The sequence below is a fragment of the Antechinus flavipes genome, chromosome 6 (genome assembly GCF_016432865.1).
Source record: "Antechinus flavipes isolate AdamAnt ecotype Samford, QLD, Australia chromosome 6, AdamAnt_v2, whole genome shotgun sequence".
NCBI classification, from domain to species: Eukaryota; Metazoa; Chordata; class Mammalia; order Dasyuromorphia; family Dasyuridae; genus Antechinus; species Antechinus flavipes.
In genome coordinates, this window is record NC_067403.1 from 244,572,961 (window position 1) to 244,589,511 (window position 16,551).

Sequence of the window (16,551 nt, forward strand, 5' to 3'; positions counted from 1 at the left end):
CTTTTTTGGCCTGTGAAAATAATAAATTCAAAAGTAGCTAATCACTTTTTTTTTTTTGTGGTTCCTTCCTGGATTTACTATATCATGTTTTATTCTCCCTCCCCCAAATTCTATGTTATATATATATATATATATATATATATATATATATTATATATATATATATATATGTATGTATGTATGTATATAAACATAGCCACATATAGAGATATAGACATTCATAAATATATGCATGCAAACACATATGTGTATATACAAATACATATATTCACACTTTTGCATACCTTTGTATGCACATACACATATACAAACAAGCATACATCTATATACTTCCTCATTCTATAAAATTTTCTTTAATTTTCTTGGCTTATCCAAATCCTACCATTTTTTCAAAGTCCACCTTATAGTCTCCTATTTTTCTGAGTGAAATTTTCTGGTCATACCCAGTTGTACATGTTTTCTCCTTTTCTTGAATTTCCATATTATACAGTCCACACCAGATATTTGTTACTTAGTAAATGTCATTTGTTTTACCTGAGTGTTTTTCCCTATATGTAAATCCCTTGCCTATTATTTTGTTCTAAGCATCTTAAAGACGGATACCATGCCTCATCTAATTTCATCTCTTTTAAACATTGTCCTACATATAGCAATATTCAATAAAAATTTGTAAGATGGAACAAATTTCCTTTAAGATATGACTTCAAGACTATTTGCTTTGTTAAAATATTTATCTTACTGAAAAATATTTAAAATTCTCAATTTAGAGATTAATTCCATATTGATAACATATTAGCACATTTTAGTATTTTATCATTCATCAGGCTAGAATCTCATTTTCCAGTTTCATATGGAAGCCTGAAAAGCTCATTCCCACTTCAACATCCACATGAGATCTGTTTGTTAGAAGAATGAGACAGATAAATTGGTAAATTAAAATATTTCATATGTTTAAACATAAGTAATAACTGAAACATAGCCCAGATCTAATTGCCCCAAGTAGGCAGTGCAAGATCATCAGGGAGCATTAGGAGAGTACTAGGCTCTTTAAAGATGCTACATGTTAAGAGGACTAATAATAATAACAGAAATAATGAAAGAAGTTATGAAGCGTTCATCTATATCTAGGTACTATCTACTTCACCCATATATATATATATATATATATATATATATATATATATATATATATATATATATATATACATACACACACACACACACACACGCACGCACATATACACACATATGTATATACACACACATGCATACACACATACATAATATTACATTGCAAGCACATATCTATGATGCATTTGCCTCTATACATGTATGCGCGCACACATCAGGGTATTCTCTAATATACACACATGTGCACACATGTGTGCATATACACATGTGTATACATGCATGTATATATACACACACATATACACACACATGCATTGTGTTTGTGTGTATGTGTGTGTGTGTAAATATATATTTACTCTTTAAAAGAAAATGTTCTTGACCTCAAATTACTACCTCTGCAGTCAGCTTAGATCTTTTAGTGTGAATACATGTCACAATAGAGGAAAAATTGGATCTAGATTCAGAAGATGGATTCAAATCCCCAAATTTAATCGTATTATTTATTATGTAATTAACAAGTAATCTACCATTTCTAATTTTCATTTTCTATATCTGTAATTTGAAGAGTAAGCTTTGAGATTGTAGCCATATTTAGATCTTTATGTTTAGATTAAGAAATATGCCAATTTCCTCTCTCTCTCTCTCTCTCTCTTTCTCTTTTTGTATTTACTTGTTTTACATGTGCATTTATTTACCTATCATGTATCCCTATTTTTGTGTCAATGAGTAAGAAGTTAGTATATACTTTAATGTTGGAAGAAAAAGTTGACTGATCTTGAATCCTACTTCTGGCTCTATCACTCACAAATTTTGTAGCCAGGCTTGATACATTTAATTTTCTGTGGTTTAGCTTGCTTTTTATGTTCTATCAGATTGTTACCAACACTGTCTGTCCCAAAGATTATAGTCAAGATTATTTGAAAGAGTATATGTGAAACTATTTTAAAATTGCTAAATATAATAGATATTCCAGGCAACATAAACATCATTAATATTAGTGTTGTTATTATTTTTAGATGAACTTTAGAGGCAATCAACCAATTCAAATAGCAATCATGATATTATGATATTGTTCTTTATAATATTATGTTACTTTATAACTATAGAAAGCAGTTCTTTGTGAAAAAGCTCTTATGAATGTGATTGTACATATTGGACTTTTACCTATCCTTCCTATCCTATCCAGAGAGAGAGAGAGAGAGAGAGAGAGAGAGAGAGAGAGAGAGAGAGAGAGAGAGAGAGAGAGAGAGAGAGAGAGAGAGAGAGAGAGAGAGAGAGAGAGAGAGAGAGAGAGAGAGAGAGAGAGAGAGAGAGAGAGAGAGAGAGAGAGAGAGAGAGAGAGAGAGAGAGAGAGAGAGAGAGAGAGAGAGAGAGAGAGAGAGAGAGAGAGAGAGAGAGAGAGAGAGAGAGAGAGAGAGAGAGAGAGAGAGAGAGAGAGAGAGAGAGAGAGAGAGAGAGAGAGAGAGAGAGAGAGAGAGAGAGAGAGAGAGAGAGAGAGAGAGAGAGAGAGAGAGAGAGATTATAGCCCTAACAAATGATCAATAACTCTAAAGTATAAGTTTCTATAATGTTACTAATAATGAGTTTCAGTCTTTAAAGGGCCCTTTTTTTCTGCCTTTTCTAAAGATGTAATCCAAATCCAAATTCAAAGAATAAAAGTGAGAATATTGGAAAAATTCAAGCTTCTTTCAATTTTCTATTAATTAAAAGCACTTAGTATGACCTTTTAAACTACACATTTCATATATACACATATCTATGTATGTATATATGTTTGTACATTTGTGTGCATGTGTGCACATGTATGTATGTTTACTGTATGTTGATTAAAATGAGTTGAAGTCAGGAATGATTTTCTGAAAGAGTAGATTGAGATAAAAACTTGATGATTCTAATTTAGAGTCATTAAAGAACAGGAACAACAGTGTCCTTTTCACTTGCAAACAAGAGTCTTGCAAGAGAAGAAGAGAACTTCTGATAAAGTTCTTGCTTGCCAGAAATTTCAGATAATTTGTCATTAAAATCAATGCCCAGCTATCTGATTATTAGGTCATATAGTGAAAGGAAAAAAATATATCACATATTCTCAAATATTCATATTAACTGTGGCTGAAAATAAATAACAATAAAAAGTTGAAAGACAATGGACAATCTTTAGGGAATGATTTTAAAATGTTGCAATTTTTAACAAAATATTGTCACATAAGGATAACAGAGGAGTTTGGAAAAATAAACAGATTTTGAAAGGCTATTTTGTTGAGGGCAATGAAGAGAAAGAGAACAAACAAAGAAGTTAGAACTAGGACTAAAATGTCCATAGTGTCTACCATATTGTACAGTGAGAATAGTTGTGGGGACAGTAAAAAAAAAAAAACACCAAGAAACCACATATAGAGAAAGGAAGTTCCTTCTAAAAATATTTTAGAAGTTAATTAGCTCTCCTTTTTAGATGAGATGATTCCTTCTCTTCTTAGTTCTCTTGGGATCATTGCTCTCCCAAGATAAGTATTATTTTGTAATGAAAGGGAAGGTGTTCTGGCTTAATGTCCAATCATCTAAATAACCTTAAATGAAGTAGGCTAGTATAAGAGACAAATACTTAGGCATGAGTTAAATGAATACACTGACATCTTAGATTTGGTGATATACAAATATATAAGTATTATAAGGTCATTTCACTCTTCCTTATATTTTTTTTATTTGTAAAATATAAATGATGTAATTTTTCGTTCCTTGCATCATAGTGTTATAGTGAGAAAAGCAGCTAGCAAGAAGTATTTTTATTTTTTAGTCATTTTCATTATTATAATTAGAGGAATTAATTATCACTTTTTTTTTTTTTTTTTTTTTTTTTTGCAATAACTATATTCAGTTTTTTGACCACATAAGAGGCAGCAACTCACAGTGTAAGAGCTTTGACCTAGATAGCATGCCCTGAATCTACTAGCTTACTAATCATATCAAGAAAACACAGGCTAGTTCATTAGAAGCTCTTCTTAATGAAATAATAATTTATTTGAAAATGACACTTTAGTTTTAATGTGTTCAATAATTGTTTACTGTAGCAATATTTCATACATTTTCCCCAGAAATCAAAGTTGAGTTGCTAACATATAGTATATATCCTCAGAGTTTTTCTATACTTTCAAAATAGAAAATATTTGATTTTCTAAAGTATTTTATTATTTCTAAAGTCCCTAAGAGATCCTTCAGAAATAATTATATTGATTATTACTAATCTTCTTTTTTTCTAATCTTGTGATGTAATCTGTCACATTATGCACCACACACATCTCTCTCTTTCTCTCTCTCTTTCTCTCTCTCTCTCTAATCTATCTTTCTATCTATCCAACTGTCTCTCTGCATATCTTTCTAGATATTTCCCATGCTGTGCAAAATCTGTTAAAAATGCAGTGGTCCAATCTTAAGCATCACCTTTAATAGCAACAAGTTTTTCTATTAACAAAATATGTTATTCAGAATTTTTTTTCTGACAAATAAAATTAGTTGTGCTGTGCAACTTTGCCAGTATTCTAATATATTGAATAATTATTTTGTCTCCTATGGACTCATAGTTCATCATGATAAGTAACCCTTTATATAGAAATTGTTATTTGTGGAACGACACACATTTATGCTTTCCTGAAACTGTTGTCATTTAAAATTTTTTTTTGCAGTTTTATCATAATCATATGTAAATGTATCTTATTTTCAAAGAGTAATAATCCTAAAATATTCCTTGTAACACTGGATCATTAAATTGTAACGCCATTGAGAATAGATATTATCTTTTGTCTTTTTTGCTATTCCCAGAGTTTGATACAAAGCCTGCCCTTAGAAAATTTCTTGATAAATATTGATTGGTTGATTGATATTGACTGATACTATTTAGTGCATGCATGCTTACTTTGTAAAAGTACATGGGATTTAAATCAAAACAAAATAATAAAGGAGCTCTCTACTCAAAGCATATCTAGAAATTGTTAGCAATTTCCTAAACTATTAATAGGAAGACATTTGTTTTTAAGTTAATTTTAAAAATGAAAGTCTTTTGGTTATTGATACTTTTTAGTTGTTGTTTCATTTAGTTTTCATTTTTTAAATCAAATTATCCAATGGCTTTTATTTTTCATAAAATCAGCTACAATGTGAATTTATTAGTTTTTTTTTGAAATATAATTTCAATTTGGAGGAATTATTGTAAAAAGATGAAACAAACATTTAGATAAAATACTTTTTCTGTTTAATAAATTATAATTAATACATTGAGATGATAATTTGAAAAAAAAAAAAAAATTTGGACTCATATTAATTATACTAAAAATTATTGGTTTTAGAGAATAGAAAAGTCCTTCCTTCTTTTGACCAGGTGAGGAATGTTATATTCATTATTATATCTAGTTGCCCTCATGTTTATTTTTACTTAACTATTTTTTTCTTTGTTAAAAGGGACATTAAATAGGTGGGGTATTCTGAGAAATGACTGTGGATTAAAAAGATAAAAGGTAGAAAAAAGAAGTACTATAAAACCAAAGATATACATTACTATATTTTGCCACTTTAATGAGTACCAATGAAGTCCCATTCTTCCCATATATACTCCTTGGTAGAAATGTGGAGATGGCTATTCTATAAACAGAAGTTTTTATTTCTTGTTTAATCTCTTTCATGAATCTCTAAGTAGGATCATAAAATCAAACTTGTCCAAAGATTATAGTCAAGATTATTTGAAAGAGTATATGTGAAACTATTTTAAAATTGCTAAATATAATAGATATTACAGACAACATCAACATCATTAATGTTGTTATTATCTTTAGATGAACTTTAGAGGCAATCAACCAATTCAAATAGCAATCATGATATTGTTCTTTATAATATTATGTTACTTTATAACTATAGAAAGCAGTTCTTTGTGAAAAAGCTCTTATGAATGTGATTGTATATATTGGACTTTTACCTATCCTTCCTATCCTATCCATAGGAAGACTGAAGAAAAAAAGCAATTGAAACACTAAAAGTTTTTCATAGGCTTTGTTAAGTAAATGTAACCTAATAAATTGCTTGTTAAACTTTTTTTTTTCCATTTGTCATCCCTTTAGACCTGAGAAATTTTCATGTTATCTCATCTTGAAACTGAGCTAAGGTGTTTTTGTCATTATTTGTGCATGAAAGTGCAAAGTATGCCTGTTTTGTGTTCAGAACCAAGACTATAGTGAAGTCACATGATGCAACATGGGCTAGTGCTACCAGAAATATCCCAGATTTATTACATATTTGATTTTGGATTAATTTTTGGTCATTGAGTTCTGAAGCCTTTTACTGTTGTGATATATATATATATATATATATATATATATATATATATATATGTTTGTACGTTTGTGTGCAGGTGTGCACATGTATGTATGTTTATTGTATGTTGATTTAAATGAGTTGAAGTCAGGAAGGATTTTCTGAAAGAGTAGATTGAGATAAAAACTTGATGATTCTAATTTAGAGTCATTAAAGAACAGAAACAACATTTTCCTTTTCACTTTCAAACAAGAATCTTGCAATATTCTGATAAAGTTCTTGCTTGCCAAAAATTTCAGATAATTTGTCATTAAAATAAATGCCCAGCTATCTGATTATTAGATCATATATTGAAAGGAAAAAAAAAATTATTACATATTCTCAAATTTTTATATTAACTGTGGCTGAAAATAAATAACAATAAAAAGTTGAAAGACAATGGACAATCTTTAGGGAATGACTAAAAAATGTTGCAATTTTTAACAAAAATATTGTCACATAAGGATAACAGATTTTGGAAAAATAAACAGATTTTGAAAGGCTATTTTGTTGAGGACAATGAAGAGAGAGGGAACAAACAAAGAAATCAGAAATTGTAAATTATCCAGTGTCTACCATATTGTACAGTGAGAATAGTGGTGGGGACAGTAAGAAAAAGTTGGACTCAGATTAATTATACTAAAAATTATTAGTCTTAGAGAATAGAAAAGTCCTTCCTTCTTTTGACCAGGTGAGGAATATTATATTCATTATTATGTCTAGTTGCTCTCATGTTTACTTTTGTTTAGCTACTTTTTTTTTTCTTTGTCAAAAGGGAAATTAAATAGGTGAGGTATTCTGAGAAATGACTGTGGATTAAAAAGATAAAAGGCAGAAAAATGAAGTACTATAAAACCAAAGACGTACATTACTATATTTTGCCACTTTTATGAGTACCAATGCCATTCTTCCCATATATACTCCTTGGTAGAAATGTGGAGATGGCTATTCTATAAACAGAATCTTTTATTTCCTGCATAAATTTTTCAATGAATCTCTCTGTGAGTATGATTATAAATTCAAAGTTGTCACATAGATTATGGATAAATGATTCTTCATCCCATTCAAGTCAAAACTTGATGAGACAGCAAAAGAGTTCTCACTTACCTTTCTTAGGAATTGTTATACTATTCAACTCCTTCCTTCTCCAATGATTATACTGAAAAGAGTAGCAGCAGCTAATAACATATTCATGAGGAACTTTAATGTTCTTGAAACAGTATATATAAAGAATATTAAAACATAAGTAACACAGAAATTCTGAATTAAGAGGTGGAGACTGAAACTTAACTAATCTCAATTACTTTGCCTAAAATTCCAAAATTGTTCAGTTCTAGAGTCAGGATTTGAAAATGAGATTTTCATGACATAACATTTTCCCATAAGTCATGTTTCTTCTACTTCAAACATTACAGAGTAGGGAAAAAAATGAAAAAAAAAAAAAACACCAAGAAACCACACATAGAGAAAAGAAGTTCCTTCTAAAAATATTTTAGAAGTTAATTAGCTCTCCTTTTTAGAAGATATGATTCCTTCTCTTCTCAGTTCTCTTGGGATCATTCCTCTCCCAAGATAAGTATTATTTTGTAATGAAAGGGAAGGTGTTCTGGCTCAATGTCCAATCATGTAAATAACCTTAAATGAGGTAGGCTAGTTATGAGACAAATACTTAGGCAGAGGTTAAATGAATACACTGACATCTTAGATTTGGTGATATACAAATATATAAGCATTATAAGGTCATTTCTCTCTTCCTCATATTATTTTTTTTTATTTGTAAAATATAAATGATGTAATTTTTTTTTCATTCCTTCCATTATAATGTTATAATGAGAAAAGCAGCTAGCAAGGAGTATTTTTATTTTTAGTCATTTTCATTATTATAATTGGAAATTGATTATCATTTTTTAAAACTATTCCAGTATGGAGAAATGAAGCCACCCATATATTGGACCAAACATTCTCCTCTGTAAGATTCTTATTCCTACATTTGATATAATTATTGGTACACTAGTGCACTCATAGAAGAATAGGGCAAGTTCTAGGATCACATGACTATGAATTGGAGAATATAGGCTTGAAACACAGCTCTAGTATTCCTTTCTTGGGTAACCTTCAGTAAGATATTTCTACTCTCTGCTCTCCAATTTATTCAAGTTAGGAGATCAGATCTATCTTTTCCATAGGACTCCAGCACCTCACCTTTTTATTCAAAGTGAAATGATATTCAACGACCTAAGAAACAGTGAGTGAAATCAGCAGGTGTGATGGAAAAATAGAGGATATATTCAAATTACAATTTGAACTAATTAAAAAATGTTAAGCATGCATTTGAGCTTGTTCTTTGATTAAAAAGCTTACAGTACAACACTGGTTATACACATACATATACATATATGCACACACACATACATATATATGTAATGTTCTTAGTTTAGTTTCCTGGAGGTGTCTGAGCAGCCTTCTTTTCAGTTGATAATCTCCATGAGAATAGCCAGATGTTATAGTCCAAATTCTTTATTATCTCTTTCAAAGTCCTATTTCCTTCACTTGGGGCTCAGCTAGTTTTGTGGAGGTCCTTCCGACAAGATTTGTTCTCAGTGGAGGAAATGCAGGAGGCCAGGCCAGCCACCATGAGGCTGATGAAGATGGAATTGAATCTCTCTGAGCACCCCCTGGCTTATATTCTCTATTCCAAGTATAAATCAATCATTACATCACTAGGAAACCATTATTTGTTGTAAGATTAATCAATCATACTGAATTAGAGAGCTGTTAAGCACCATGCTAAACTAGGTAACTATTCTCTCATCAGTTCCACTGAGTTAGCACCTCGTAAGAATCCTTCTTTCAGAGTTCAGAGTTCTGACCCATAACATCTCCAGCTTTCTTTTATTTTAAAACATAGGTGGTCATGACCTCCCTGACTTCTCAAGAAGGTGAGAATCCCAAAAAGGAGGTGATCATGCCTTCCCTGACTCCTCAAAAAAGGGGTGAAAACACCATAAGAGGAGGTGATTGTGCCCTCCCTGACATCTCAGGAAAGGAGATGAAAACCAAAGGAAAATGAGGAATCAAATCAGATTAGTGGGTTTCTGAAGGGTCTCACTTGAAACAGGTATACATAAATCCATCAACATGGAAGATATTACATAAGCACATAGCAATATAACACAGGCTAGTAGTGATGTAACAAATAACATGAGTCAACATGAGGAATTATACATGTCCATAAGTCCTAGAAATAGTTCAAAACCAATATATTGTCCATTACTTTGTGTGTCAGGAATCCAATAATTGCTACAAGTTTTTAAGTCCTGTAATAGTCTCATCTTGTGTTAGGGAATCCAATGATTCCTACAGATTTTGAAATCCTGCATTAGTTTTATCGACAAATTTTCATCTTAGGGAATCCAATGATTCCTGCTGGTTCTGAAGTTCTGCAACAGTCTCATTATCAGCCATGCTCTTTCATTGTCAGATGTTACTTAGGTCTTCTCCTTTGTTTTGAGGTTTTTCACTGTTTCCGTTTCTCTCCAATGGACAAGGCAAATATGGCTCATAGGCATCCATCTGATTCCTTTTCCATCTGTAGAGATATAAGCAAACCCCTTCTCCCAAGCACTTAACCTATCTAGTCCCTTCTATTTACCACTTTCTAGATCTCTCCTCATCATCTGGCAATTACATTGGAGCTGCTCTCACTGGATACTGTTCTGTTGGGTTGAAAAGCCTGTATTCTCCCCAATTATACTCCCATCTGATTGCTTCTCTGCTGATTGATCATATCAGAATATTGAACTTCTAAAGATTCTTTGGGTGTAACTTTGGCTGCCATCATGCCCCACCTGTTTTTTGTTTGAAGTCTTGAAGCTGGTCCCGCCTCTCATTTCCCTGGGTCACTCTACATTCTGAGGCCCAGTAGAAGCCCTTATTACATTTTGAACATGGAGTTATTGGGTCTTGTTCTCCCATCCTGTCCTCTCACTCTATATAACTACATTGAGCTTTCAGATGCCCTACTTTACCACACTGAAAGCTTCGATGAGTCTCTCCAGGAGTCTCTTGCCAAGAGAGACCCTATCTTTCCATGTTCTTCATCATAGCCTGAGTGTAAAAGGCATTTGTGACCACTGTTGCACAGTGTTTTATGATCTCCTCTAAAGGAGCATCCTTGTGTAGTCCCCATATAATTCTTCTACAAATCTTATTAGCATTTTCCCTAGAAAGTTGTTAGATCATTTTTCCTGTTGCATCATTTTCACAAATTATTCATATGACAGCTGTTTGCAGATGTCCCACAAAATCAGCAAAGGGTTCATTTGGACCTTGCTCTACTTTCATGAAGGCTTCCCCTCCATCTTGTTTTCCAGGGAGGGAGCCCCATGCTTTGATAGCAGCAGCAATTTGTTCATATGCTATCAAAGGGTAATTAATCTGTTCTGAAGCATCTGCATACTGACCTTTACCTGATAGTTGGTCAAAAGTGATTTGTATATTAACTCCAGTTTGTTTATTTCATTGGACTTGTATGCTACATAGTTCACTATACTCCGAAAGCCACAACAAGTTTTGTCTAAGTTTTAAACATGTCCTTGCTGTAGATTTCCAATCACTAGGGGTTAAAATTTTATAAGTCAAATGCTGTAATACCATCTTAACATAAGATGATGTAGCCCCATAAATAGTGCAACCCTTTTTTAAATCTTTAGTAATTTCCAGATCAAAAGGAATGTATCTTCTCTTTTGTTGACCTGACTCTTCAATATCAGGGTATGCATTTTTCAAACCAGATATATCTTGTCCTTTTTTAGTTTTAACTAGTGAATATTGGACTTTTAAAGATTCTTTGGGTGTAACCTTGGCTGCCATCATGCCCCACCTGTTTTTTATTTGAGGTCTTGAAGCTGGGCCCCACCTCTCATTTCCCTGGGTCAATCTACATTCTGAGGCTCAGTAGAAGCCCTTATTGCATTTTGAACATGAGGTTATTGGGTCTGGTTCTCCCATCTTGTCCTCTTACTCTATATACCTACATTGAGCTTTCAGATACCCTACTTTACCACATTGAAAGCCTCAACGAATCTCTCCAGGAGTCCCTTGCCAAGAAGGACCCTATATTTTCATGTTCTGCATCATAGCCTGAGTGTAAAAGACATTTATGATCACTGTGTTTTATGATCTCCTCTAAAGGAACATCCTTGTGAAGTCCCCATATAATTCTTCTACAAATCTCATTAGCATTTTTCCTAGAAAGTTGTTTGATCATTTTTCCTGTTGCAGCATTTTTACCAATTGTTCATATCATAGCTGTTTGCAGATGTCCCACAAAATCAGCAAAAGGTTCATTTGGACCTCGCTCTACTTTTGTGAAGGCTTCCCCTCTATCGTGTTTTCCTGGGAGGGAGCCCCATACTTTGATAGCAGTAGCAATTTGCTCATATGCTATCAAAGGGTAATCAGTCTCTGCTGAAGCATTTGCATACTGACCTTTACCTGCTAGTTAGTCAAAAGTCATTTGTATATTAACTCCAGTTTGTTTATTTCATTGGACTTGTATGCTACATAGTTGACGATACTCTGAAAGCCACAATTAGTTTTGTCCAAGTTCTAAATATGTCCTTGCTGTAGATTTCCAATCACTGGGGGTTAAAATTTTATAAGTCAAATGCTCCAATACCATCTTAACATAAGATAATGTAGCCCCATAAATAGTGCAACCCTTTTTTAAATTTCCAGATCAAAAGGAATGTATCTTCTCTTTTGTTGACCTGACTCTTCAATATCAGGGTATGCATTTATCAAATAAGATATATCCTGTCCTCTTTTAGTTTTAACTAGTGAATTTTGTAGTCTTGTCATAGAGGGGACAAAGCTCCTGCTGGGTGATGCTGATGGTGTCACTGCCCCTCCCCCTCCTTCTCCCTCTACCCATGAAGGGTTAATTGAGGGAGGTAGATCAGGGGTTGGAGAATGCCCTAATGGCTCCTGCTGTGAAGCACCACATTCCTTAATTTCATCAGAATTGGACTTAATTCCATTCTTATCTGATTCTTCATGTTTTTCACCTAGTTTGTCAGTATCCTCCCCGTCCTGTTCTTTCTTCTTTTTTTCTTATATACTTATATATTATATGATTCCTTAAAGCCAATTATATTAAGTTATATGGATAGGGTGTTTCTTTAGGAATCGAATTGATACCATTATTATTGAAATATTCACTTAATTGCTCTATTACTAATTTCCACTCTTCTGGATCTAATTATTTTTCCTTTGAGAACCAAGGAGATGTGTACTGTACTGTTTCTAAAAGTTTAATGATTTATTCCCAAGTTACAATCAAACCTTCGCTTTTAAATTAATTTAATCATGCTCTCTACACATTTTTCTTGAAGTGGAAAAAAATAGGATCCTTTCTAAACATTTGTCCCATTTCAGCTGAAATACTACTTTAGCCCTTAACAAAGTTTTCTTCTTGTCTGTTTTTGTACTTACCCTAATTTCTGGGTCACAGATGTAGGTTCTTAGCCCCATATTGGGTGCCAAAATATAATGTTTTTAGTTTGTTTCCTGGAGGTCTCTGAACAGCTTTCTTTTCAGATAAGTAATCTCCATGAGAATAGCCAGGTGTTAAAGTCCAAATTCTTTATTATCTCATTCAAAATCCTGTCTTCTTTGCTTGGGGCTCAACTAGTTTTCTGGAGGGCCTTCAAAAGGGACTTGGTCTCAGTGGAGAAAATGCAGAAAGTCAGGCCAGCTACCATGAAGCTGATGAAGATGGAACTGAATATCTCTGAGTCCCCCCTGATTTATATGTTTTATTCTAAGTATAAACCAATCATTATATCACTAGGAAACCATTGTTTGTTGTAAGATTAAGTCAATCAAATTAAACTTAGAAAGCTATTAAGCACCTTGCTAAACTAGATAACCATTCTCTCACTGAATTAGCACCTTGTAAGAATCCTTGTTTCAGAGTTCTGAGTTCTGGCTCATAACATATATAATATATGCATTTCTGCATATATGTGCATATGTGTGTATGTATGTGCATATGTGTGTATATGTGTGTCTACGGGTATGTATTTAAGGTGTAATTAGACAGCAGATTAGTTTAAGAAAGTCTGATAGAAATATCTGAATAGTTTTGTTGCCAGTGAATTCATGGTCAGTAGTGAAATATTCCAGCAATAAAAGCTTTGACTGCATAACCTCTGCATAAAATTCAGAAGTAGAGTTTTAAGATCAAGGGGTGGTTAAAAAAGAAAAGACTCAAAAGGTGGATGATTCTCTTGAATTTGAAAGTCTTGCATACGAAGGAAAGAAGGTTATAGATGCATTTTACTTATCTCTCTAGAGTATTACAGATAAAGAAAAGGTTAGAATTTCAGAGAAACAGCTTTAAGCTTGATAAAGGAAGAAATCTCATAACAAAAAGAAATATTCAGAAAGGAATCGGGCTGCTTTGGATTGTATTTGGCTATGAGCCCCACTTCAACAACTAAATGAACATGTTTTAATAAAACATTTGTGGGGGAAAAAAAAAAAAAAACTTTCATCACTAGTGAATGAGTTTTTTTCAAGGCAAATTGTAATACATACACTCCAAACATGTTATAAATTTAATATTCTATGAATTTATAGCTTAAAGATGAAGAAAAGATTACACTACCAATAATAATCCTAGAGCCAGTCATTCGTATTTCCTGATATTTATATAAAATGAAGTTTTCTTATTAAATGTTTTGTTTTCTGGATCTTAAATATTGTCAAGAGACCCAGAATAAATTCATAGGAGGAAAAACATTTTACACTATTTCAGAATTTTTTAAACCATATGGAAAATGAATATTTTTAAAGGGAAAGATTGAGTGATTTGTGCTAAAAGAACATAATTAGAATAATACTTTAAAAGGCTTATTACCACTGTGGTGAAGGTATATGATATTTTAAAGTTTCAAGGTTTCTTGATTTACTCCAGTAAATAAATTAAACTTTATCTTTCTTTGTTTTCTTTCATATGTTTTAATGCTCTTTTTATTTTTATTTTTCAAACTCTGTCATTCTTTGTCTCTGTTTGCATGTCTGTCTGAATCTCTCTCTCTTTCCCTCTATCCCTTTCTCCCTCCCTTTTTTCCTTCCTTTTTTCCTCTTTCTTCTTTCCCTCCTCTCTCTACCTCTCCCCTCTCTCTTTCTCTGTCTATCTTTCTGTCTCTGTCTCTCTCTTTTCTCTATCCCTGTCTGTCTCTATATGTCTGTCTCTCCATCTCCACTTGTCTGTGTCCACCCCTTCCCTGCTTTCTAGCACATAAACAATTGATTTTTGTAAAGACATAAGCTTATATGTTACTAGAAAAGTTTTAGAAAGAACTCTAGGATTGAATTAAAAGTATATGTTGATTTTTGTCATCGTTTAACTAACAGTAAATTGTTCAACATCAATCTAGCAAAAGAAAGTTGCAATTTTAGGCAGATGTCATTTTTCAAATAAAATCTCTTGAGGGGCTCTCATTTGCATGCATTTTTAGGGCAAAGTGAAAATAAAAAGGAAATTTTTGCAGGAAATATGAAATCAAAGAAGAGAAAATTACTGTATACATATTTAACTACTTGCTTCATGATTTTATTCACTTCTGAAGCAGTTTTCTCAGTGCAGCGATGACATCTTTATTTCTCAGGCTGTATATCAGGGGATTAAACATTGAGGTTACAGTGGTATATATAAGAGCAAGTATTTTGACAAATCCTTTTGAGTGACTGGATTTTGGCTGCAAATACACAATACTTCCGGATCCATAGAATAAACCTACAACCATGAGGTGGGAGAAGCAGGTGGAGAAGGCTTTGGATCTTCCTGTAGTTGATGGCAATTTCAAGATGGTGGTTATGACTTTTACGTAGGACGCAATTATCAATAGAAAGGGAATTAGGGCGAATACATAAGTAATAAGATAGGTAGAGACCTCTATTTTGTGTGTATCCCCACATGCTAATTTGAATAAAGGTGGGCCATCACAGAAAACGTGATTGATTTTATTAGGACCACAGAAGTTCAGAGAAAAAATCTGGTATGTCTGCTGTATCAGTACTGGGACTCCAAGCATCCAAGAAGCCACAACCAGTTGAACACATACCTTATGATTCATGATGAGAGGATAGTAGAGAGGCTTACAGATGGCCACATAACGATCATAAGCCATCACTGCCAGGAGCAAACTTTCTGCTACTGCAAAAATGCAAAAAAAGAAAGTTTGTACAGCACAGGCAAGGAATGAAATAGTTCTCTTCTGGGTCCAGAGATCTGCCAACATTCTGGGCAGAGTGACTGATGTGTAACAGATCTCCAGAAAAGAAAAGTTCCCAAGGAAAAAATACATTGGTGTTTGGAGACCTGGGTCAATCTTGGTTAAAAAAATGAGGAGACCATTTCCTATCAGTATACTTATATAGATGCTTAAGAAAATCACAAAAAGAATCCCTTGGAGTTTAGGAAGATCAGAAAATCCCAGGAGAATGAAGTACCCCACAGTTGTGAGATTGTGCCTTGTCATTGTGTCTTTCTTTGGCCTGTGAAAATAATATTTCAAAACCAGCTAATTACTTTCCTTCTGTGGTCCTCAGTTTCTCGCTTAGCAAAGAATGGATGTATGGAATTTTGATCTGACAATTTTCTTCCTGGATTTAATATTTTATGTTTTAATCTTCCTCCCCCAAATTCTGTGTTATCTCTTAAGATCTTTCTATTTTTTTTTTGGGGGGGGGAATTCAATATTCAATAATTGATTATAAAGTGGTTCCTATCTACCAAGTACCATGGATATTTGGATAGAACTATGGAAGCTGAAAAATATCTAATTAAAGCTATACAATCACCCTAAATTCCATCAACATGTATATATTTTTTTAAATAGTAACATCCAGAAAGAAAGAATTGCATTAGTCATGTAAGAAATGGGATACCAACAAGGACATACTCTGAACTGTCCCAACTAGGATATCCCTTTCTGCTTTATACTTTTTAGCATACCGATCTTTACTCTGTGTGTTTTTCTATGTGTATACATGTACATTTGTGTATATGTATAT

The 16,551-nt window shown here is 32.8% G+C and overlaps 1 protein-coding gene across 1 annotated transcript; it reads right to left on the reverse strand.

Annotated features, from left to right (window-relative positions):
• Positions 1 to 15,092: 15,092 nt before the first annotated feature.
• On the reverse strand, positions 15,093 to 16,016 carry LOC127540998 (olfactory receptor 10AG1-like). The gene has a single exon (XM_051966031.1). The coding sequence runs from the start codon at positions 16,014 to 16,016 to the stop codon at positions 15,093 to 15,095; it is 924 nt and encodes a 307-aa protein (XP_051821991.1).
• Between the last annotated feature and the right edge of the window lie 535 nt (positions 16,017 to 16,551).